Source organism: Pelodiscus sinensis, chromosome 15, assembly GCF_049634645.1.
Source record: "Pelodiscus sinensis isolate JC-2024 chromosome 15, ASM4963464v1, whole genome shotgun sequence".
Lineage (NCBI taxonomy): Eukaryota > Metazoa > Chordata > Testudines > Trionychidae > Pelodiscus > Pelodiscus sinensis.
The window spans coordinates 5,299,766-5,322,661 of record NC_134725.1 but is presented as its reverse complement, the minus strand read 5'-3'; the positions used below and the strand labels follow the sequence as shown (position 1 = coordinate 5,322,661).

The window sequence follows — 22,896 nt, the reverse complement described above, 5'->3', positions numbered from 1 at the left end:
TTCCACACATGCATGGGAACAATCTGCCCATGGCTGGGATCGATCGGAGGGCCCATTACCACAGAGCCGCAGAGAGAGGCTACGTCTGAGCCCTGGGAATGGCAGAGAATTGGATGCGGTACCAAGGGCCCTGCGCACCTCCGGCATCTCTTCCCCAGCCCGGCGCCCCTCCCGCACCTGGACCCCTCATGTCTGGCTGCACCCAGAGCCTTTCGCTGCTCCCCAAGGCCTAGTTTCTGGGCCCCCCCATCAGAGCCTTCCCTCCCCCTCCGCCCAACCCTTTGCCCCAGCGAGTGAGGGTGGGGGAGTGGAGCAGGGTCACTGGACACAGGGGTGTGGCAGTGACCTTACAGAGGGCGGGGGGCGGGACCACTGGACACGGGTGCAGCAGTGACCTCACAGGGGACAGGGTGGGATCACTGGACACAGGGGGGCAGTGACCTCACAGAGGGCGGGGCGGGGCGGAGTCACTGGACACAGGGGGGCAGTGACCTCACAGAGGGCAGGGCGGGGTCACTGGACACAGGGGGGCAGTGACCTCACAGAGGGCAGGGCGGGGTCACTGGACACAGGGGTGCGGCAGTGACCTCACAGAGGGCGGGGCGGGGTCACTGGACACAGGGGGGCAGTGACCTCACAGAGGGCAGGGCGGGGTCACTGGACACAGGGGTGCGGCAGTGACCTCACAGAGGGCGGGGCGGGGTCACTGGACACAGGGGTGCGGCAGTGACCTCACAGAGGGCGGGGCGGGGTCACTGGACACAGGGGGGCAGTGACCTCACAGAGGGCAGGGCGGGGTCACTGGACACAGGGGTGCGGCAGTGACCTCACAGAGGGCGGGGCGGGGTCACTGGACACAGGGGTGCGGCAGTGACCTCACAGGGGACAGGGTGGGTTCACTGGACACAGGGGTGCGGCAGTGACCTCACAGAGGGCAGGGCGGGGTCACTGGACACAGGGGTGCGGCAGTGACCTCACAGAGGGCGGGGCGGGGTCACTGGACACAGGGGGCAGTGACCTCACAGAGGGCGGGGCAGGGTCACTGGACACAGGGGTGCGGCAGTGACCTCACAGAGGGCGGGGCGGGGTCACTGGACACAGGGGGGCAGTGACCTCACAGAGGGCGGGGCGGGGTCACTGGACACAGGCAGTCCCCTCAGAGGCCTGGACTAGGGAAGGAGCCGTTCTGGACATGGGGTGAGGCAGTGACATTAGGGTTACTCCTCTTTTCCCACTGCCTCTGCGACCCCCCAGCTGGGAGCACCCCCCAACTGCGGCCAGCCTGTGGCTGAGCCTCCCCATCCCACGCACCACGTGGTCAGAAAATAATACAAAAGGCAAAGTGCCGTGTTTGTGTAAAAAACCAGAAAACACGTCTTTGCACTTTTTGGCCAGCCCTGCCCGCGACCCTCCTGCACCGGAAATGAAGAGGGAAACTGAGGCACGGAGTCTCAGTGACCTGCTCCGGGTTGCACAGCAAAGCTGTAGGCCACAGAGATCCACACTCTTTGGCCCTCCTGCTGCGCTTCCCTGTGGCCGTAGCCCAGCGCTGCAGGAGGGGGGAAGACTCGTAGCCAGTTGCCCCAGCCTGGCTGGCGCAGAGCCCGAGGCAGGGCCCCGAACGTGCAGCTCCCAGCACGGGGCCTGAGCATGGCTTTGATCTACTTGCAGCACCTCGGAACGCTGGCCCAGGATCGGGCCCTCTTGCGCCAGGCGCTGTACAGAGCAATGACGAGGAAGTCAGCTGCTGGCCTCGCGAGCAATCCCAGCCCGCAGCTCTGCCCAGCTCTGCCCAGAGCCGCTTGGCCGGGGATGCCGGGGACGGGGGCCTCCCAAACAGGAGGGGAGATCTCTGGCGGGGCAAAGGCAGCTGTGTCCGGGTCCCGCGGTCGACCCGCGGGCGCAGCAGGAAAGCGGGGTCACCGTCTCCCCTCTCTCCGCAGTGCCCACACGCTTGCGGAGGCCGCTGGGCCCAGGTGGGACGAGGCCAGTGACTGAGAGGACACCCCGGGCACAAGAGTGAGAGTCCAAGGGCCGTGGCCCGAACGGTAGCGGCGCTTTCCGCAGGTGGTCAAGGGGCAGGGGCCGTGCCAGCCACGCACGGGGGCAGGCGGGCTGCTCCCTGCCCGGCGCCTCGGCCCTGGCCTCTGGCTCCAATGCCCTCTCCTTCCAGCGAGCCTGCTCCGGCCCGGCCTGCCGCATGCTGCCGGCGTGTCTGAGGCCCGCCCGGGCGCAGTCCCCTTTAAGAGGTGGAGCCTGCAGCCTGGCACAGGAAGATCAGGGCTGGAGCGAGCTGCCGAGCTCGGAGGAGGGTGCCGCCAGCAGCCAGCTGATCGCCCCCGAGGAGACCATGAGCGGCCGGGTGGGAGACCTGAGCCCCAAGCAGGCAGAGGCGCTAGCCCAGGTAGGGTGCAGCCAGTCCCTGCCACGGGGGGAGGGGCACTGCCCCAAGGACCCTGCTGGGGATGCTGACACCGGGGAAGTGGGTTTGCCCACGGGAGCGCCCGACCCTGGACTCCTGGTGCCGTCGGCGCTCACTGGCTCGGAAGTGCCAGGCGAGCAGGGGGCGCTGCCGAGGGCTCAGAGCGGGGCCGGGCACTCGGAGCAGGGCCCCAGCGGTGCCAGCAGTGGCAGTGGGACCTGGCCCGGGAGGAGGGAGCTGGCATTGGCCCGGGGGATTCATGGCCGGAGCTGGCAGGGAAGGCGCCGGCGCTGGCGGATTAGCTGGGTCAGTGTTACCTAAGCAGCTTGTGAATGGAAGGTGATGAGTGCGCAGCGCCCGGCCCTCCCTGCGCGGAGGGAGCACCACAGCCCTGTGCCCCGGAGCTGCCACCCTCCGGCAGGACCGGCTGGGCCCTCGCGGGGAGCGCCTTCCCTGCTGCTCCTGGAGGGGAAGGATGGCACTGGAGCACTCTGAGCCCTCCACAGCCAGTGGCCTGCCTCACTGCCTGCAGCGCCCCCTACTGGGGGAGACTGGCACTGGAGCAGCTCTGAGCCCTCCACAGCCAGTGGCCTGCCTCACTGCCTGCAGCGCCCCCTACTGGGGGAGACTGCCACTGGAGCACTCTGAGCCCTACACAGCCAGTGGCCTGCTCCACTGCCTGCGGCGCCCCCTACTGGGGGAGAGCCAGTGGCCTGCTCCACTGCCTGCGGCGCCCCCTACTGGGGGAGAGCCAGTGGCCTGCTCCACTGCCTGCAGCGCCCCCTACTGGGGGAGAGCCAGTGGCCTGCCTCACTGCCTGCAGCGCCCCCTACTGGGGGAGATCGGCACTGGAGCAGCTCTGAGCCCTCCACAGCCAGTGGCCTGCCCCACTGCCTGCAGCGCCCCCTACTGGGGGAGCCTGATACTGCTTCGGTGTGTGTACTGGCAGGCAGGGTCAGGGATTTGTACAGAGGCAAACGGCACCCACCCCCACTGTGCTGCTCCTGAACCTGTTTCCCCACTTCCCAGAGCCAGGTGCAGCGGGCGTGGGAAGTGCCAACCCAGGAGTACATGGGGGCGGGATTTCCACCTGGGGTAGCATGCACTGGGCACGGGCGCCGGTGACGGCACAAGGGAGTGGAGAACCAGCTCCCCTGCATTTCCAGAGCTCGTGGGCCACTGGGGTTTAAACCTGGTCTTCTAGGATAAAGGACAGCTGTGTATGAGGTGTGCGAGTAAGTCCTGGCAGAGCTGGAGTCTGCTCCCAGCTCTAGCCACATGGACTTGGGCAAGTCACTTAACCTTTGCGCCTCGGTTTCCCCTGCTACAAAATAGGGACAGTCTGACTTGTCTGGGGAAGCCATGTGCGTTCATTTGTGCTTGGGGAGTGCTGGCAGCCCTAGGATTGCCGTCACCAGCAACAGCTGTGTTGCCGCCTTCTCAGCGGCTGGCTTTCATGACTCCTCCGCCAGGTTCAATGCAAAAAAAGCAAGAGAACTGGGCTGGCCGGGAAGCCTCTCCCTGCTCCCACATCCGGGCATGCAAGGGGGAAGGAGGCCCTGGGCTAAGCCGGGGGTATTCCAGGAGCTGTGGGGTGGGGCTGAGGGAGCGGTTGCAGCTCATCCGCGTGTACAAATCCAGGTCCGCCTGGGTATGGAGAAAGGAAGCGAGCGAGCGCTACCTAGCGCCAAACTGCACCCCTAGGGGGCGGCTGACGGGCCCCGCCCAGCAGCATGCCCAGGTGAAATCCAGCCTAGCCCTCCTCCCATGGTGGGGGGCGCTGGCGCGACCCCTCTCCCGTCCGGCTCGGCTGGGACCCAGGGAACGGCCGTACGCCCCCGCCCTCCGGCACCCCAGCTAGGCTGCATCTCCCAGGGTACGGACCAGAAGGTCGCGCGAGGCCGCGTCAAACGCCTCCCTCGATCACGGGCAAAGCCACAGGGGCCACGTGCACCTGACCTCGCTTGTGCAATCGCTGCGGTTCAGAGCCTCGCGTTAGCCCACCACGGAGCGTCGGAAGTGCTGCCCGGAGGCTGGCAGCCTGGCCCCTCGGCTCTGGGCTGCCGGGCGGGGGGGTCCCGGCCTGGCTCTGGGCTGCCGGGCGGTGGGGTCCCGGCCTAGCTCTGGGCTGGTGGGCGGGGGGGTCCCGGCCTGGCTCTGGGCTGGTGGGCGGGGGGGTCCCGGCCTGGCTCTGGGCTGGGGGGCGGTGGGGTCCCTGCCTGGCTCCGGGCTGAGGGGCGGGGTGGTCCCGGCCTGGCTCCGGGCTGCCGGCGGGGGGGGGGGGTCCCGGCCTGGCTCCGGGCTGAGGGGCGGGGTGGTCCCGGCCTGGCTCCGGGCTGCCGGCGGGGGGGGGGGGGGTCCCGGCCTGGCTCTGGGCTGGGGGGCGGTGGGGTCCCGGCCTGGCTCTGGGCTGGGGGGCGGGGGGGTCCCGGCCTGGCTCTGGGCTGGTGGGCGGGGGGGTCCCGGCCTGGCTCTGGGCTGCCGGGCAGGGGGGTCCCGGCCTGGCTCCGGGCTGGGGGGCGGTGGGGTCCCGGCCTGGCTCCGGGCTGGGGGGCGGGGGGGTCCCGGCCTGGCTCCGGGCTGCCGGGCGGGGGGGGGGGTCCCGGCCTTGCTCTGGGCTGCTGGGGGGGGGTCCCTGCCGTGGGACGCCCATGATGCTGCCCCCCCTCTTGTCCCTGCAGTTCCGGGAGAGTCTCCAGGATGTGCTGCCCCTGCTTCCCCATCAGGACGACTACTTCCTCCTGCGCTGGCTGCGAGGTAGCAGGGGGAGCCAGTGGGGCAGAGGGATGGGGGGGAGCCAGTAGGAGGCAGGGGGACAGGAGGAGCTAGTGGGGGGCGGGAGGATGAGGGGGAGCCAATGGGGTGTGCAGGGATGGGGGGGAGCCAGTGGGGGGCAGAGGGATGGGGGGAGCTAGTGGGGGGGTTGAGGGATGGGGGGAGGCAGTGGGGGGCAGAGGGATGGGGGGGAGCTAGTGGGGGGGTCGAGGGATGGGGGGAGGCAGTGGAGGATGGGGGATGGGGGCGTGGAGCCAAGCTGCCCCCGGGCCAGGCGGGGGGGAAAGGGAAGGGTGGTTTCCCTGGGCAGGTGGAGGGCTGCCCCGTGGAGGGCGTGGGGCTGTCTCCCCTGAGCACAGGGGGGCAATGCCTCCTTGGGCACAGGAGGAGGGGATGGGGGGGCCCCGAGGCCTGGGAGCAGGGGACCGGATGGCACCCAAGGGGGTGGGGCCCCAGCCGCCCTGCTTGGCCTGACAGGCAGCGGGCCCCACGCAGGCGGGTGCAGCCCGTGGAAGCTGGCCGGGGAGGGAGACGCTGCGGGGACCAGGCTGCCACGAGCCGGCCCCGCGTGGGGTCCCGAGCGAGAGGGGCCGGCCGGCCGGGGAGGGCAGCCGGGCCAGGCGCCGGGAGCCCCCTTATCTGGACGGGAGTGAACTGTGAGCTCTGCTATCTCCCAGAGCTCCTCCCGCCCTCTCCCCGCTATCTGCTCTGCAAAGTCCAAAATTCAGCCTGGCCCGGCCCCCCCGCGCCTGGCAGGCACCAGCTCGGCCCAGCCCCCAAACCGCGGCCGCTGGGGCCCGGTCTGCTTGGGGGCACCTGACCTCGGGGAGCTTCCAGGAGCTCGACGGCCCCCACCCATCCCACCTGAGCGTGCTCCCCGCCGGCTCCGGAGCAGCCCCAGGATCAGCTTGTGGTCTTGGCCCTGGGGGAGAGTCCAGCGCCCACAGAGGGCGGGCAGGGCTGGGGGTCGGCTCTGCAAGCGCCCAGCTGGGCCCCTGCGCCCAAGCCCCCGGCGGACGTCGTGCTGTCGTAAAAAGCCAGGACTTCCCGCCCCGGCACTACCGCACGGGCCCCCGGCTCCCCTGCACCCTGTGTGGCCCCCGGCTCCCCTGCGCCCTGTGGGGCCCCCGGCTCCCCTGCGCCCTGTGGGGCCCCCGGCTCCCCTGCGCCCTGTGGGGCCCCCGGCTCCCCTGCGCCCTACTGGCTGGGGCCCCCGGCTCCCCTGCGCCCTGTTGGCTGGGGCCCCCGGCTCCCCTGCGCCCTGTGGGGCCCCCGGCTCCCCTGCGCCCTGTGGGGCCCCCGGCTCCCCTGCGCCCTACTGGCTGGGGCCCCCGGCTCCCCTGCGCCCTACTGGCTGGGGCCCCCGGCTCCCCTGCGCCCTGTTGGCTGGGGCCCCCGGCTCCCCTGCGCCCTGTTGGCTGGGGCCCCCGGCTCCCCTGCGCCCTGTGGGGCCCCCAGCTCCCCTGCGCCCTGCTGGCTGGGGCCCCCGGCTCCCCTGCGCCCTGCTGGCTAGGGCCCCCGGCTCCCCTGCGCCCTGCTGGCTGGGGCCCCCGGCTCCCCTGCGCCCTGCTGGCTGGGGCCCCCGGCTCCCCTGCGCCCTGTGGGGCCCCCGGCTCCCCTGCACCCTGTGGGGCCCCCGGCTCCCCTGCACCCTGTGGGGCCCCCGTCTCTCCTGCACCCTGTTGGCTGGGGCCCCGCTCTCCTGGCCGGGGCCTCAGGGCGCAGGCGGAGGCTGGGCTCGCAGAGACAGGGAGCGATCTGCGGGAGACAGTGGCAGAGCGTCTCCTTGGGACTGGGCCCCGCCAGGCCTGTGGGACTTGACGCCTTTAACCGGCGCCGGGGCTTTCCTGCTGCGGGGGGCTGGCCTGGCTGGGCCCTTTCCCGCTTCCCCGCGGCTCTTCCAGGGGACCCCTGTTCCGGCTCAGCTGTCTGCCCTTAACCCAGGCTGCCTCAGCCCGTAGAGGGGCAGGCCGGCCCACGCTGGGCCCCGGCGGCTCCCTCGGGGCTCCCGGCTTCCCCAGAAGCGCGTCGGCTCCTGCCAGCTCGGCTAGGGAGCGGGAGCTGGCAGCGTCTGGGCCCTCGGCCCCAGGCCCAGCAGCCCAGAGGCTGCTGCAGGGTGATGGGCCCGGCGCAGGGAGCTGGGGGACGGGGCTTTTCCTGCCAGGCTCCGGCTGGGGGCAGCCGGGGCGCGGGGCGGGAGTGACACTCTGGGCTGTTCTCCTGCAGCTCGCTGCTTCGACCTGCCGAAAGCCGAGGCCATGGTCCGAAAGGTAAGAGAGCCCCCGCCCCCCTGGGCTTGCTGCCCCCCCACCCCGCTTCCCAGGGGCTCGGACTCCTCAGGGACCCTCAGCCATTCGCGACCCTGCCCAGCCCCCGAGCCACAGGGACGTGCGTTCCCAGCCTTGCTCCAGCGCCTGAGTCACTGGACGGACCCCTGCTTGTCTTGTAGTCAGACCCCCCAGTCCCCCCCGGGCTGTTCTCCCAGAGCCACCGGGGGTTAAGGCCAGAGGGCCCCCGGCCAGTCTGTGCCCAGCACGGCGGGTGCACGCTGCCCCTGCCCGCCGCACCCTCCGCCCACGCGCTCAGCTGATGCGCAGCCCCTGTCGCCTCACGCCCGCCCCGGATCTTTCCTGGCGCTGTGGCTGGGTGATTCATTCCTCCGGGTCTGTCTACACTACTGTCCTAGTTCGAACTAGGAGGGTAATGTAGGCATACCGCACTTGCAAATGAAGCCCGGGATTTGAATTTCCCGGGCTTCATTTGCATAAGCAGGGCTCCGCCATTTTTAAATCCCCGCTGCTTCGAACCCCGTGCCCGTGGCTACACGGGGCTCGAACGAGGTAGTTCGGACTAGGGTGCCTATTCCGAACTACCGGTACTCCTCGTGGAAGCCTAGTCCGAACTACCTAGTTCGTGCCCCGTGTAGCCGCGTTGCACGGGGTTCGAACCAGCGGGGTTTTAAAAATGGCGGCTCCCTGCTTATGCAAATGAAGCCCAGGAAATTCAAATCCCGGGCTTCATTTGCAAGTGCGGTATGCCTACATTACCCCGCTAGTTCGAACTAGGACAGTAGTGTAGACAGACCCTCCCTCCCTGCCCGGTTGTGGGATCCGCCCCTCGGCTCCTCCCCGTCCGGGTGATCCGCCCCTTGCCCAGGCAATCTGTCCATCCCTCCCCACCCACCTGGCTGAGCGATCCGTCCCTCCCTTCCCACCTGGCTGAGGGATCCGTCCCTCCCTTCCCACCTGGCTGAGGGATCCTTCCCTCCCTTCCCACCTGGCTGAGCGATCCGTCCCTCCCTTCCCACCTGGCTGAGGGATCCGTCCCTCCCTTCCCACCTGGCTGAGGGATCCGTCCCTCGCCCCCCCCGGCTGCGGTTGCTCCGCAGCATTCAGAGCACGGTGGAATTCCCGTCGCAGCCACTCCCCTCTGCTTTGCGTTGACAGTACGTGGAGATCCGGAAGCACATGGATGCTGACAACATCGTCCAGTGGCAGCCCCCGGAGGTGAGTCCCCGTCGCCCTCCGGCTCAGCCAGCGGCTGCGTGGGACGGGCACCACGGCCTGTGTCTCTCCCGTGCAGGTCATTCAGAAGTACATGTCGGGGGGCATGTGTGGGTACGACCGGGACGGCTGCCCCGTGTGGTACGAGATTATCGGGCCCCTCGACGCCAAGGGCCTCCTCTTGTCGGCCTCCAAACAGGACCTGCTGAAAAACAAGTACCGGGACTGCGAGGTGCTGCTGCAGGAGTGTGACAAGCAGAGCCAGAAGGTGAGTGCTCTGCCCTGGGCCGGCACGCCGGGGGTCCTAGCCCCTCTGGGGTGGAGCGAGCAGCCGGGCGCCAGCGGGGTGCGGATCGCGGAGGCCGAATGGGCACTGCGGCCAGCGCTGGACGGTGCCCGGCCTTTGGGCGCTGCAGGGAAGTCCCCCCAAGGGCAGGCGCTCCGGCAGCGCCCCTTCACCATGCTGGGAAGGGGGAGCAGCCGCTGCTGCACCCCTCTGCAGGAGCCTGGGCCTGCTGGGGGCTCGGCCGGCCAGGGGCACGTGCAGTGGGGGCCCTGCCCAGAGCGCGAGAAGGCCCCCGTCCCCCGGCTGAGCCCTCCTGCTCCGCTCTCTTGCAGCTGGGGAAGAGGGTGGAGACGGTCATGATGATCTACGACTGCGAAGGGCTGGGCCTGAAGCATCTCTGGAAGCCGGCCGTGGAGGCGTATGGGGAGGTGAGCTCGGGGCGGCTCCCGCTGGCCCGGGGCTTGTTCCCGGAGAATCCCTCGCCGGGACGGGACCTCAGGAGCCATCGCGCCCAGCCCCCCAGGCAGGACCGGCCCCGACTCGAGCAGCCCGGCCGGGACGTCCCCACCTCTGGGGCTGGAGAATCCACCCGCCCCAGGGAACCCAGCCCAGCACTTCCCACCCGCCTCGGGAAATCGTGTGTCCTGATCTCCAGCCTCGACCGCCCCCACTAGGACTGGAGCCCGTTGCTCCCGGCTCTGCCCCCCGGCGCCCCGAGAACAGCCTCTCTGGAACCCCCTTCCGGGAGCTGCAGGCTCTCAGTGCCCCCGGCTCTGCCCCCTGGCGCCCCGAGAACAGCCTCTCTGGAACCCCCTTCTGGGAGCTGCAGGCTCTCAGTGCCCCCGGCTCTGCTCCCCGGCGCCCCGAGAACAGCCTCTCTGGAACCCCCTTCCGGGAGCTGCAGGCTCTCAGTGCCCCCGGCTCTGCCCCCCGGCGCCCCGAGAACAGCCTCTCTGGAACCCCCTTCCGGGAGCTGCAGGCTCTCAGTGCCCCCGGCTCTGCTCCCCGGCGCCCCGAGAACAGCCTCTCTGGAACCCCCTTCCGGGAGCTGCAGGCTCTCAGTGCCCCCGGCTCTGCTCCCCGGCGCCCCGAGAACAGCCTCTCTGGAACCCCCTTCCGGGAGCTGCAGGCTCTCAGTGCCCCCGGCTCTGCTCCCCGGCGCCCCGAGAACAGCCTCTCTGGAACCCCCTTCCGGGAGCTGCAGGCTCTCAGTGCCCCCGGCTCTGCTCCCCGGCGCCCCGAGAACAGCCTCTCTGGAACCCCCTTCCGGGAGCTGCAGGCTCTCAGTGCCCCCGGCTCTGCCCCCCGGCGCCCCGAGAACAGCCTCTCTGGAACCCCCTTCTGGGAGCTGCAGGCTCTCAGTGCCCCCGGCTCTGCCCCCCGGCGCCCCGAGAACAGCCTCTCTGGAACCCCCTTCCGGGAGCTGCAGGCTCTCAGTGCCCCCGGCTCTGCCCCCCGGCGCCCCGAGAACAGCCTCTCTGGAACCCCCTTCCGGGAGCTGCAGGCTCTCAGTGCCCCCGGCTCTGCCCCCCGGCGCCCCGAGAACAGCCTCTCTGGAACCCCCTTCCGGGAGCTGCAGGCTCTCAGTGCCCCCGGCTCTGCCCCCCGGCGCCCCGAGAACAGCCTCTCTGGAACCCCCTTCCGGGAGCTGCAGGCTCTCAGTGCCCCCGGCTCTGCCCCCCGGCGCCCCGAGAACAGCCTCTCTGGAACCCCCTTCCGGGAGCTGCAGGCTCTCAGTGCCCCCGGCTCTGCCCCCCGGCGCCCCGAGAACAGCCTCTCTGGAACCCCCTTCCGGGAGCTGCAGGCTCTCAGTGCCCCCGGCTCTGCCCCCCGGCGCCCCGAGAACAGCCTCTCTGGAACCCCCTTCCGGGAGCTGCAGGCTCTCAGTGCCCCCGGCTCTGCCCCCCGGCGCCCCGAGAACAGCCTCTCTGGAACCCCCTTCCGGGAGCTGCAGGCTCTCAGTGCCCCCGGCTCTGCCCCCCGGCGCCCCGAGAACAGCCTCTCTGGAACCCCCTTCCGGGAGCTGCAGGCTCTCAGTGCCCCCGGCTCTGCCCCCCGGCGCCCCGAGAACAGCCTCTCTGGAACCCCCTTCCGGGAGCTGCAGGCTCTCAGTGCCCCCGGCTCTGCCCCCCGGCGCCCCGAGAACAGCCTCTCTGGAACCCCCTTCTGGGAGCTGCAGGCTCTCAGTGCCCCCGGCTCTGCCCCCTGGCGCCCCGAGAACAGCCTCTCTGGAACCCCCTTCCGGGAGCTGCAGGCTCTCAGTGCCCCCGGCTCTGCCCCCTGGCGCCCCGAGAACAGCCTCTCTGGAACCCTCTTCCGGGAGCTGCAGGCTCTCAGTGCCCCCGGCTCTGCCCCCCGGCGCCCCGAGAACAGCCTCTCTGGAACCCCCTTCCGGGAGCTGCAGGCTCTCAGTGCCCCCGGCTCTGCTCCCCGGCGCCCCGAGAACAGCCTCTCTGGAACCCCCTTCCGGGAGCTGCAGGCTCTCAGTGCCCCCGGCTCTGCTCCCCGGCGCCCCGAGAACAGCCTCTCTGGAACCCCCTTCCGGGAGCTGCAGGCTCTCAGTGCCCCCGGCTCTGCCCCCCGGCGCCCCGAGAACAGCCTCTCTGGAACCCCCTTCCGGGAGCTGCAGGCTCTCAGTGCCCCCGGCTCTGCCCCCCGGCGCCCCGAGAACAGCCTCTCTGGAACCCCCTTCCGGGAGCTGCAGGCTCTCAGTGCCCCCGGCTCTGCCCCCTGGCGCCCCGAGAACAGCCTCTCTGGAACCCCCTTCCGGGAGCTGCAGGCTCTCAGTGCCCCCGGCTCTGCCCCCCGGCGCCCCGAGAACAGCCTCTCTGGAACCCCCTTCTGGGAGCTGCAGGCTCTCAGTGCCCCCGGCTCTGCCCCCCGGCGCCCCGAGAACAGCCTCTCTGGAACCCCCTTCCGGGAGCTGCAGGCTCTCAGTGCCCCCGGCTCTGCCCCCTGGCGCCCCGAGAACAGCCTCTCTGGAACCCCCTTCCGGGAGCTGCAGGCTCTCAGTGCCCCCGGCTCTGCCCCCCGGCGCCCCGAGAACAGCCTCTCTGGAACCCCCTTCCGGGAGCTGCAGGCTCTCAGTGCCCCCGGCTCTGCCCCCCGGCACCCCGAGAACAGCCTCTCTGGAACCCCCTTCCGGGAGCTGCAGGCTCTCAGTGCCCCCGGCTCTGCTCCCCGGCGCCCCGAGAACAGCCTCTCTGGAACCCCCTTCCGGGAGCTGCAGGCTCTCAGTGCCCCCGGCTCTGCCCCCCGGCGCCCCGAGAACAGCCTCTCTGGAACCCCCTTCCGGGAGCTGCAGGCTCTCAGTGCCCCCGGCTCTGCCCCCCGGCGCCCCGAGAACAGCCTCTCTGGAACCCCCTTCCGGGAGCTGCAGGCTCTCAGTGCCCCCGGCTCTGCCCCCTGGCACCCCGAGAACAGCCTCTCTGGAACCCCCTTCCGGGAGCTGCAGGCTCTCAGTGCCCCCGGCTCTGCTCCCCGGCGCCCCGAGAACAGCCTCTCTGGAACCCCCTTCCGGGAGCTGCAGGCTCTCAGTGCCCCCGGCTCTGCCCCCCGGCGCCCCGAGAACAGCCTCTCTGGAACCCCCTTCCGGGAGCTGCAGGCTCTCAGTGCCCCCGGCTCTGCCCCCCGGCGCCCCGAGAACAGCCTCTCTGGAACCCCCTTCCGGGAGCTGCAGGCTCTCAGTGCCCCCGGCTCTGCCCCCCGGCGCCCCGAGAACAGCCTCTCTGGAACCCCCTTCCGGGAGCTGCAGGCTCTCAGTGCCCCCGGCTCTGCCCCCTGGCGCCCCGAGAACAGCCTCTCTGGAACCCCCTTCCGGGAGCTGCAGGCTCTCAGTGCCCCCGGCTCTGCCCCCTGGCGCCCCGAGAACAGCCTCTCTGGAACCCCCTTCCGGGAGCTGCAGGCTCTCAGTGCCCCCGGCTCTGCCCCCTGGCGCCCCGAGAACAGCCTCTCTGGAACCCCCTTCCGGGAGCTGCAGGCTCTCAGTGCCCCCGGCTCTGCCCCCTGGCGCCCCGAGAACAGCCTCTCTGGAACCCCCTTCTGGGAGCTGCAGGCTCTCAGTGCCCCCGGCTCTGCCCCCCGGCGCCCCGAGAACAGCCTCTCTGGAACCCCCTTCCGGGAGCTGCAGGCTCTCAGTGCCCCCGGCTCTGCCCCCTGGCGCCCCGAGAACAGCCTCTCTGGAACCCCCTTCCGGGAGCTGCAGGCTCTCAGTGCCCCCGGCTCTGCCCCCCGGCGCCCCGAGAACAGCCTCTCTGGAACCCCCTTCCGGGAGCTGCAGGCTCTCAGTGCCCCCGGCTCTGCCCCCCGGCGCCCCGAGAACAGCCTCTCTGGAACCCCCTTCCGGGAGCTGCAGGCTCTCAGTGCCCCCGGCTCTGCCCCCCGGCGCCCCGAGAACAGCCTCTCTGGAACCCCCTTCCGGGAGCTGCAGGCTCTCAGTGCCCCCGGCTCTGCCCCCTGGCGCCCCGAGAACAGCCTCTCTGGAACCCCCTTCCGGGAGCTGCAGGCTCTCAGTGCCCCCGGCTCTGCCCCCTGGCGCCCCGAGAACAGCCTCTCTGGAACCCCCTTCCGGGAGCTGCAGGCTCTCAGTGCCCCCGGCTCTGCTCCCCGGCGCCCCGAGAACAGCCTCTCTGGAACCCCCTTCCGGGAGCTGCAGGCTCTCAGTGCCCCCGGCTCTGCCCCCCGGCGCCCCGAGAACAGCCTCTCTGGAACCCCCTTCCGGGAGCTGCAGGCTCTCAGTGCCCCCGGCTCTGCCCCCCGGCGCCCCGAGAACAGCCTCTCTGGAACCCCCTTCCGGGAGCTGCAGGCTCTCAGTGCCCCCGGCTCTGCTCCCCGGCGCCCCGAGAACAGCCTCTCTGGAACCCCCTTCCGGGAGCTGCAGGCTCTCAGTGCCCCCGGCTCTGCCCCCCGGCGCCCCGAGAACAGCCTCTCTGGAACCCCCTTCCGGGAGCTGCAGGCTCTCAGTGCCCCCGGCTCTGCCCCCCGGCGCCCCGAGAACAGCCTCTCTGGAACCCCCTTCCGGGAGCTGCAGGCTCTCAGTGCCCCCGGCTCTGCCCCCCGGCGCCCCGAGAACAGCCTCTCTGGAACCCCCTTCCGGGAGCTGCAGGCTCTCAGTGCCCCCGGCTCTGCCCCCCGGCGCCCCGAGAACAGCCTCTCTGGAACCCCCTTCCGGGAGCTGCAGGCTCTCAGTGCCCCCGGCTCTGCCCCCCGGCGCCCCGAGAACAGCCTCTCTGGAACCCCCTTCCGGGAGCTGCAGGCTCTCAGTGCCCCCGGCTCTGCCCCCCGGCGCCCCGAGAACAGCCTCTCTGGAACCCCCTTCCGGGAGCTGCAGGCTCTCAGTGCCCCCGGCTCTGCCCCCCGGCGCCCCGAGAACAGCCTCTCTGGAACCCCCTTCCGGGAGCTGCAGGCTCTCAGTGCCCCCGGCTCTGCCCCCCGGCGCCCCGAGAACAGCCTCTCTGGAACCCCCTTCCGGGAGCTGCAGGCTCTCAGTGCCCCCGGCTCTGCCCCCCGGCGCCCCGAGAACAGCCTCTCTGGAACCCCCTTCCGGGAGCTGCAGGCTCTCAGTGCCCCCGGCTCTGCCCCCCGGCGCCCCGAGAACAGCCTCTCTGGAACCCCCTTCCGGGAGCTGCAGGCTCTCAGTGCCCCCGGCTCTGCCCCCCGGCGCCCCGAGAACAGCCTCTCTGGAACCCCCTTCCGGGAGCTGCAGGCTCTCAGTGCCCCCGGCTCTGCCCCCCGGCGCCCCGAGAACAGCCTCTCTGGAACCCCCTTCCGGGAGCTGCAGGCTCTCAGTGCCCCCGGCTCTGCCCCCCGGCGCCCCGAGAACAGCCTCTCTGGAACCCCCTTCCGGGAGCTGCAGGCTCTCAGTGCCCCCGGCTCTGCCCCCCGGCGCCCCGAGAACAGCCTCTCTGGAACCCCCTTCCGGGAGCTGCAGGCTCTCAGTGCCCCCGGCTCTGCCCCCCGGCGCCCCGAGAACAGCCTCTCTGGAACCCCCTTCCGGGAGCTGCAGGCTCTCAGTGCCCCCGGCTCTGCTCCCCGGCGCCCCGAGAACAGCCTCTCTGGAACCCCCTTCTGGGAGCTGCAGGCTCTCAGTGCCCCCGGCTCTGCCCCCCGGCGCCCCGAGAACAGGCTCTCTGGAACCCCCTTCTGGGAGCTGCAGGCTCTCAGTGCCCCCGGCTCTGCCCCCCGGCGCCCCGAGAACAGCCTCTCTGGAACCCCCTTCCGGGAGCTGCAGGCTCTCAGTGCCCCCGGCTCTGCCCCCCGGCGCCCCGAGAACAGCCTCTCTGGAACCCCCTTCCGGGAGCTGCAGGCTCTCAGTGCCCCCGGCTCTGCCCCCCGGCGCCCCGAGAACAGCCTCTCTGGAACCCCCTTCCGGGAGCTGCAGGCTCTCAGTGCCCCCGGCTCTGCCCCCCGGCGCCCCGAGAACAGCCTCTCTGGAACCCCCTTCCGGGAGCTGCAGGCTCTCAGTGCCCCCGGCTCTGCTCCCCGCAGCCCGAACAAGCCCAGGTCTCGCTCCGGCCCAGGGCCCTGTCTTGAGCCCCGCTGGGACCGGACGGCGTCACGCGTAGGCCTGTGACGGCCGAGGGGCTTGCGCTTTAACGCCCTGGCGTGGAGCTGAGCTTGGGGGTTCCCCGAGAGTCCAGACGGGCAGCGCTGCTGTTTGCATTGCCTGCCTGGGCTCTCACGGCCGGCCCTCGCACGGCACGCTCCGTGGCTCTCTTTGGACTCGGCCGGCGCTCGGCCGGGGGGCCCTCTCCCAGGGCGTGGGGGAGCGAGGTCCCGGCCCCGGCCCCACTGACGCTCTGACTCCACAGCTCCTGTCCATGTTTGAGGAGAACTACCCCGAGACCCTGAAGCACCTGTTTGTAATTAAAGGTGGGTTAGCCGCCAGGCAGGGCAAGGCTGCCCGCTTCCCCGCACTGCACACGGATGGGCCCGGACACGCGCACGGACACATGCGCATACAGACGCACAGACGTGTGTGGACACAGACGTGCACATGGACACAGACACATACGCATGGACACACGCACGCGGACACAGACACATGCCATGCTGCACACACACGCGCACAGACACAGACACCTGTGCGGACACAGACACACACGCACAGACACAGTCACCCGTGCGGACACAGACACACGCGCACACGGACACACGCACAGACACAGATACCTGTGCGGACACAGACACACACGCACAGACACAGTCACCCATGCGGACACAGACACACGCGCACACGGACACACGCACAGACACAGATACCTGTGCGGACACAGACACACACGCACAGACACAATCACCCGTGCGGACACAGACACACGCGCACACGGACACACGCACATGGACACAGACACCCGTGCGGACACAGACACACGCGCACACAGACACACGCACAGACACAGATACCTGTGCGGACACACACGCACAGACACAGTCACCCGTGCGGACACAGACACCCGCGCACACGGACACACGCACAGACACAGATACCTGTGCGGACACAGACACACAGGCACAGACACAATCACCCGTGCGGACACAGACACACGCGCACACGGACACACGCACATGGACACAGACACCCATGCGGACACAGACACACGCGCACACGGACACACGCACAGACACAGATACCTGTGTGGACACAGACACACACGCACAGACACAGTCACCCGTGCGGACACAGACACACGCGCACACGGACACACGCACATGGACACAGACACCCGTGCGGACACAGACACACGCGCACACGGACACACGCGCACAGACACAGATACCTGTGCGGACACAGACACACACGCACAGACACAGTCACCCGTGCGGACACAGACACACACGCACAGACACACACGCACAGACACAGTCACCCGTGCGGACACAGACACACGCGCACACTGACACACGCGCACAGACACAGATACCTGTGTGGACACAGACACACGCACAGACACAGTCACCCGTGCGGACACAGACACACGCACAGACACACACGCACAGACACAGTCACCCGTGCGGACACAGACACACGCGCACACTGACACACGCGCACAGACACAGATACCTGTGCGGACACAGACACACGCACAGACACAGTCACCCGTGCGGACACGGACACACGGACACACAGGCACACGGACACAGACACCGGTGTGCACACAGACACACACGCACATGGACACGCAGGCGGGAGCTGGGACTGCTGAGGTGCTGCATGCATGACTCTGCCCCAGGGGGCAGACACACGGACACACAGGCGGGAGGGGCACTGTGCAGCCCCTCGGCCTTTGCCACCTGGGGCTCGGTGCTAGTAGGCAGCAGGAGACCCCAAGTCAGCCAGGAGATGCACCATGTGCCAGCGTGGGCATGCCCAGCAGGGCGAGGCGGCCGCGGGGCGGGGCTCCTAGCCAGAGGTGGGAGGCCAGGATGAGAGGCTGGCGGGGGGGAAGGCTGCTGAGTTCTCGCTCTCCCACCCCTGCAGCTCCCAAGCTCTTCCCTGTGGCCTACAACCTCATCAAGCACTTCCTGAGTGAAGACACCCGCAAGAAGATTGTTGTCCTGGGGGGTGAGTGGGCCCTGCCCTCTGTCCCTGCACGGGTCTGTGCCCCCGCCAGCGGGGCTCTGCGCGCGGCCCCATCCCTCCGGCTACCGAAATGCTGCCCGCGTGGGCCACGGCCAGTCCTGCAGCGCGGCCCAGGGGTGCTGCGAACGATGAACCCGGGCCAGCAGGGCTCCCGGCCGGGCACCGCGGACCCGCTGGGCGAAGTGGGGCAGCCCCACGGTACCCGGAGAGAGGAAGGGGGGCTCATGAGCCCGTTGCCCGGAAAGGTGAATGGTTGGGTAGGGGGCGCCTTCATGCGGGGACCTGGGCGCTCCCTGCGCCACTTGCCTTGTTCTCCCAACACAACCTGGTGCGGGAGCGCCCCCTGCTGGTGGGCGGCTGACACCGGCTAACACACCCTGTGCGGGAGCGCCCCCTGCTGGCGGGCAGCTGGCACCGGCTAACACACCCAGGGCGGGAGCGCCCCCTGCTGGCGGGCGGCTGACACCGGCTAACACACCCTGTGCGGAAGCGCCCCCTGCTGGCGGGCAGCTGACACCGGCTAACACACCCTGTGCGGGAGCGCCCCCTGCTGGCGGGCAGCTGACACCGGCTAACACACCCTGTGCGGAAGCGCCCCCTGCTGGCGGGCAGCTGACACCGGCTAACACACCCTGTGCGGGAGCGCCCCCTGCTGGCGGGCGGCTGACACCGGCTAACACACCCTGTGCGGGAGCGCCCCCTGCTGGCGGGCGGCTGACACCGGCTAACACACCCTGTGCGGGAGCGCCCCCTGCTGGCGGGCAGCTGACACCGGCTAACACACCCTGTGCGGGAGCGCCCCCTGCTGGCGGGTGGCTGGCACCGGCTAACACACCCTGTGCGGAAGCGCCCCCTGCTGGCGGGCGGCTGACACCGGCTAACACACCCTGTGCGGAAGCGCCCCCTGCTGGCGGGCGGCTGACACCGGCTAACACACCCTGTGCGGAAGCGCCCCCTGCTGGCGGGCAGCTGACACCGGCTAACACACCCTGTGCGGAAGCGCCCCCTGCTGGCGGGCAGCTGACACCGGCTAACACACCCTGTGCGGGAGCGCCCCCTGCTGGCGGGTGGCTGGCACCGGAGAACACACCCTGTGCGGGAGCGCCCCCTGCTGGCGGGCGGCTGACACCGGCTAACACACCCTGTGCGGAAGCGCCCCCTGCTGGCGGGCAGCTGACACCGGCTAACACACCCTGTGCGGGAGCGCCCCCTGCTGGCGGGTGGCTGGCACCGGAGAACACACCCTGTGCGGGAGCGCCCCCTGCTGGCGGGCGGCTGACACCGGAGAACACACCCTGTGCGGGAGCGCCCCCTGCTGGCGGGCGGCTGACACCGGAGAACACACCCTGTGCGGAAGCGCCCCCTGCTGGCGGGCGGCTGAGACCGGAGAACACACCCTGTGCGGGAGCGCCCCCTGCTGGTGGGCGGCTGACACCGGAGAACACACCCTGTGCGGGAGTGCCCCCTGCTGGCGGGCGGCTGACACCGGAGAACACACCCTGTGCGGAAGAGCCCCCTGCTGGCGGGCGGCTGACACCGGAGAACACACCCTGTGCGGGAGCGCCCCCTGCTGGCGGGCGGCTGGCACCGGAGAACACACCCTGTGCGGGAGCGCCCCCTGCTGGCGGGCGGCTGACACCGGCTAACACACCCAGGGCGGGAGCGCCCCCTGCTGGCGGGCGGCTGACACCGGCTAACACACCCTGTGCGGGAGCGCCCCCTGCTGGCGGGCGGCTGACACCGGCTAACACACCCTGTGCGGGAGCGCCCCGTGCTGGCGGGCGGCTGACACCGGCTAACACACCCTGTGCGGGAGCGCCCCCTGCTGGCGGGCGGCTGACACCGGAGAACACACCCTGTGCGGGAGCGCCCCCTGCTGGCGGGCGGCTGACACCGGCTAACACACCCTGTGCGGGAGCGCCCCCTGCTGGCGGGCGGCTGACACCGGAGAACACACCCTGTGCGGGAGCGCCCCCTGCTGGCGGGCGGCTGACACCGGAGAACACACCCTGTGCGGGAGCGCCCCCTGCTGGCGGGCGGCTGACACTGGAGAACACACCCTGTGCGGGAGCGCCCCCTGCTGGCGGGCGGCTGACACTGGAGAACACACCCTGTGCGGGAGCGCCCCCTGCTGGCGGGCGGCTGACACCGGCTAACACACCCTGTGCGGGAGCGCCCCCTGCTGGCGGGCGGCTGACACCGGCTAACATACCCTGTGCGGAAGCGCCCCCTGCTGGCGGGCGGCTGGCACCGGAGAACACACCCTGTGCGGGAGCGCCCCCTGCTGGCGGGCGGCTGGCACCGGAGAACACACCCTGTGCGGGAGCGCCCCCTGCTGGCGGGCGGCTGGCACCAGAGAACACACCCTGTGCGGGAGCGCCCCCTGCTGGCGGGCGGCTGACACCGGCTAACACACCCTGTGCGGGAGCGCCCCCTGCTGGCGGGCGGCTGACACCGGAGAACACACCCTGTGCGGGAGCGCCCCCTGCTGGCGGGCGGCTGACACCGGAGAACACACCCAGGGCGGGAGCACCCCCTGCTGGCGGGTGGCTGACACTGGAGAACACACCCAGTGCGGGAGCGCCCCCTGCTGGCGGGCGGCTGACACCGGAGAACACACCCAGTGCGGGAGCGCCCCCTGCTGGCGGGCGGCTGGTTCTCTCTGGTTCCCCACCCCGGGGAGAGGCGTACCGGTGGTACCTGCGTTCCTGCTGCGCCGGGATGCCAGCGGAGCAGAGGGTCCTGGCCTGCAGCTGTAATCTCGCTGCTCTCTCTCTTCCCAGCCAACTGGAGGGAGGTCCTGCAGCAGCACATCGCCCCTGAGGAGATCCCGGTGGTGTACGGGGGAACCCTCCAGGACCCCGACGGGAACCCCAAGTGTGTGACCAAGGTACATGGCCCCACCTGCGTGCCAGGCCCAGCTGCTGCTCTGAGACCAGCCCAGGGAGAGGCCTCTGGGCCCAGGAGCCCAGGGTGAGGGGGCCGGGCCCACGCCCTCGAGGCTCAGGGCCTGCCTTTCGCCCCTTGCAGATCAACTACGGCGGCGACATCCCCCAGCGGTACTACGTGCGGGACCAGCTGAAGCAGCAGTACGAGCACTTGGTGGTGGTGAACCGGGGCTCCTCCCACCAGGTGGAGTGTGAGATCCTCTTCCCGGGCTGCGTGCTCAGGTAGGGAGCTGGTGCGGAGCCGCCCCCGGGGCGGGCCGAGGTGAACGAGGGGGGTACCCCAGCCCTGAGCCAGCCCAGACACAGGTGGGCAGCAGGGGCAGGGTCTGACCAGCCACGAACGGTTTCGAGCGCCACGGCACGAGGGGAGGGGCCCGGATCTGGCTGAGGTCCGGGGGGGCGCCCTGGCGGAGGGAGCCCTCGCTAAGGCCCGGGTCCCACAGGTGGCAGTTCATGTCCGACGGGGCCGACGTGGGCTTCGGGGTCTACCTGAAGAAGAGGCTGGGGGAGCGGCAGCGGGCCGGCGACATGGTGGAGGTGCTCCCGACCCAGCGCTACAACGCCCACCTGGTGCCCGAGGACGGCTCCCTCACCTGCTCCACGCCCGGCGTCTGTAAGTGGCTCCCTCGCCCGCCCGCTGGCCGCCGGGACCGTGGGGAGGCAGGGTTCGGGGACGCCGAGCCCCCAGGCGCTGCAGCCTCTGCCCTCTGCCCGCAGACGTCCTGCGCTTTGACAACACCTACAGCTACCTGCACGCCAAGAGGGTCAGCTACACGGTGGAGGTCCTGCTGCCCGACAAGCGGTCGGAGGAGATCCAGCGGCTAGGAGAGACCACGAACGAGGCGGACCTCCGTGACACCAGCCAGTGACAGCTCCCGTAGCCCCCGCGCCCCCCACCGCCAGCCCCGCTCCCGGCGCCTCTCCCAGGCCCCGCCCGCCCCACCTGGGAGTGAAACTGGCATGCAGGCAGCGTCTCCGGAGTCTTCCTTCAGCGATCCCCAGGCCTGGGCGGGTACGGGAGGGGCGACTGGGCCAGGGAGCGCCAGGGCTTCCTTGCAGCTGTGCCCGTGTCTGCATGGCCAGGGCCCGGGTCCAGCTCACTGCGCCCAGCCCTGCCCCGTCCAGCCACCCCTGGCAGGCTACTCTGGGCCAGGTCTGAGGGGCCTTGGGGGCATGGAGCGAAGCCCCAGGGTTCCCCCCCTGCTGGGTTGAGGAGCCCCCTTTGGACCCTGGGTGAGGAAGGGCCCTGGCATCCCGACGCTTTGCCCCTCCCTCCCCACCCCTGCAAAAGCGTCCCCAGCACCGGCCTGTGTCATTCCCTCTGCTCGTTAACAGCCACACCTTGCAAAGGCCTGGGCCACGAGGCTCTATGTCACTCCCTGGCCCCGGGACGCTGCCAAGGGCAGGAAGGGGCAACCCAGAGAAGCAAGCACGTCCCAGCGGCCTGGAGAGCGGAGCGCACAGACGGGGAAGGGGAGACAGGACACAGGGACGGGTCGGGGCTGCTCCCCTGCCAGCCCGCAACAGACCCAATGGCGGAGACCGCGACAGCCCCATGCCCGCTCCTGCCCCTGCCGGGCACACGAGCACCTGGCCCAGGGCGACCTGCTCCCAGGAGGCTCCCACCCAGCCCCGCCTGCAGCGCCAGGGCCATGGCATCCCCCCCCCGTGCGACGAGGACGCTGGGTCTGAACGCGGCTGGTGCCCAGGTCACTGAATTCCCGGCCCAGGGCGCGGGCAGGGGGACAGCGAGACGCAGACGCTGTGCGACGGGCCGGAGCCCCGCGGGACAGAACCGGGAGAGCTGCTGCAGGGCGCTCTGAGCACGGAGCAGCCGCACGGGCAGGGGCCCCGGGCAGCCTAGGCCCCCTCGGGAGAGCCCAGCGCGGGGCGGCGGGAGAACGCTGCTGGCAAAGGGGAGCCGATGGCTTCGGGGGGGAAGCCGCCCCCGTGGGGAACCCATCGGTGGGGAAAGGGCCCGGCCCTCCGCATTCCTCGGCGCGGGGCAGCAGGAGATCGGTTACTGTGTGTGGGGGGCAGCCTGGCCTGGCGGACCAGCCCCGCCCGTGCCAGGGGCTCTCCTGGGCCACGCAGCCCAGCAGACGCCAGGCTCAGAGCTCACCTCCTGCAGGGCCGCCTGCCTAGGAGGGGCCTTCCCAGCGGGTGCGGAGAGGGGGCTGGCCGCAGGGGCAGCACAAAGCAGGGTCCCATAGGAGAGGAGAAAGGATGGAGCCGCCAGGAGCCTCTGCCCCGGCCCGGCTCTTTCAGCTGGAGCTTTGCAACGGGGGCGGGGGGCTTCTAAGCGGGAACAACAGACTCTTGTGCTAGCTGCAGTAAATGGAGCAATGGACCCTCGCCTCTTCTCTCTGCTTAGCGCCCCC

General features: G+C 70.6%; 1 protein-coding gene across 2 annotated transcripts; it reads left to right on the top strand.

Moving 5' to 3' along the window:
• Positions 1–1,050: 1,050 nt before the first annotated feature.
• SEC14L2 (SEC14 like lipid binding 2) lies at positions 1,051–21,481 on the top strand. 2 transcript variants are annotated; one of them, XM_075897913.1, is made up of 14 exons: positions 1,051–1,197; positions 1,944–2,067; positions 2,174–2,404; positions 5,104–5,179; positions 7,424–7,467; positions 8,644–8,703; positions 8,780–8,968; positions 9,319–9,414; positions 15,796–15,856; positions 17,466–17,549; positions 20,351–20,457; positions 20,598–20,737; positions 20,959–21,128; positions 21,233–21,481. In XM_075897913.1, the coding sequence occupies exons 3-14, from the start codon at positions 2,201–2,203 to the stop codon at positions 21,382–21,384; spliced, it is 1,383 nt and encodes a 460-aa protein (XP_075754028.1). In that variant the 5' UTR covers positions 1,051–1,197; positions 1,944–2,067; positions 2,174–2,200; the 3' UTR covers positions 21,385–21,481. The 2 variants fall into 2 exon arrangements, with proteins under 2 accessions (XP_075754028.1, XP_075754027.1); XM_075897912.1 differs by having other exon boundaries at positions 1,944–2,404.
• The last annotated feature ends 1,415 nt before the right edge of the window (positions 21,482–22,896 follow it).

Excerpts from the sequence above, each read along its gene's own strand:
- SEC14L2 (XM_075897913.1), top strand. The coding sequence starts at position 2,201 with ATGCTGCCGGCGTGTCTGAGGCCCGCCCGGGCGCAGTCCCCTTTAAGA. Across the intron at positions 7,468-8,643 it reads CCGAGGCCATGGTCCGAAAG|TACGTGGAGATCCGGAAGCA; the intron begins GTAAGAGAGCCC and ends TTGCGTTGACAG. Across the intron at positions 20,738-20,958 it reads TTCCCGGGCTGCGTGCTCAG|GTGGCAGTTCATGTCCGACG; the intron begins GTAGGGAGCTGG and ends CGGGTCCCACAG.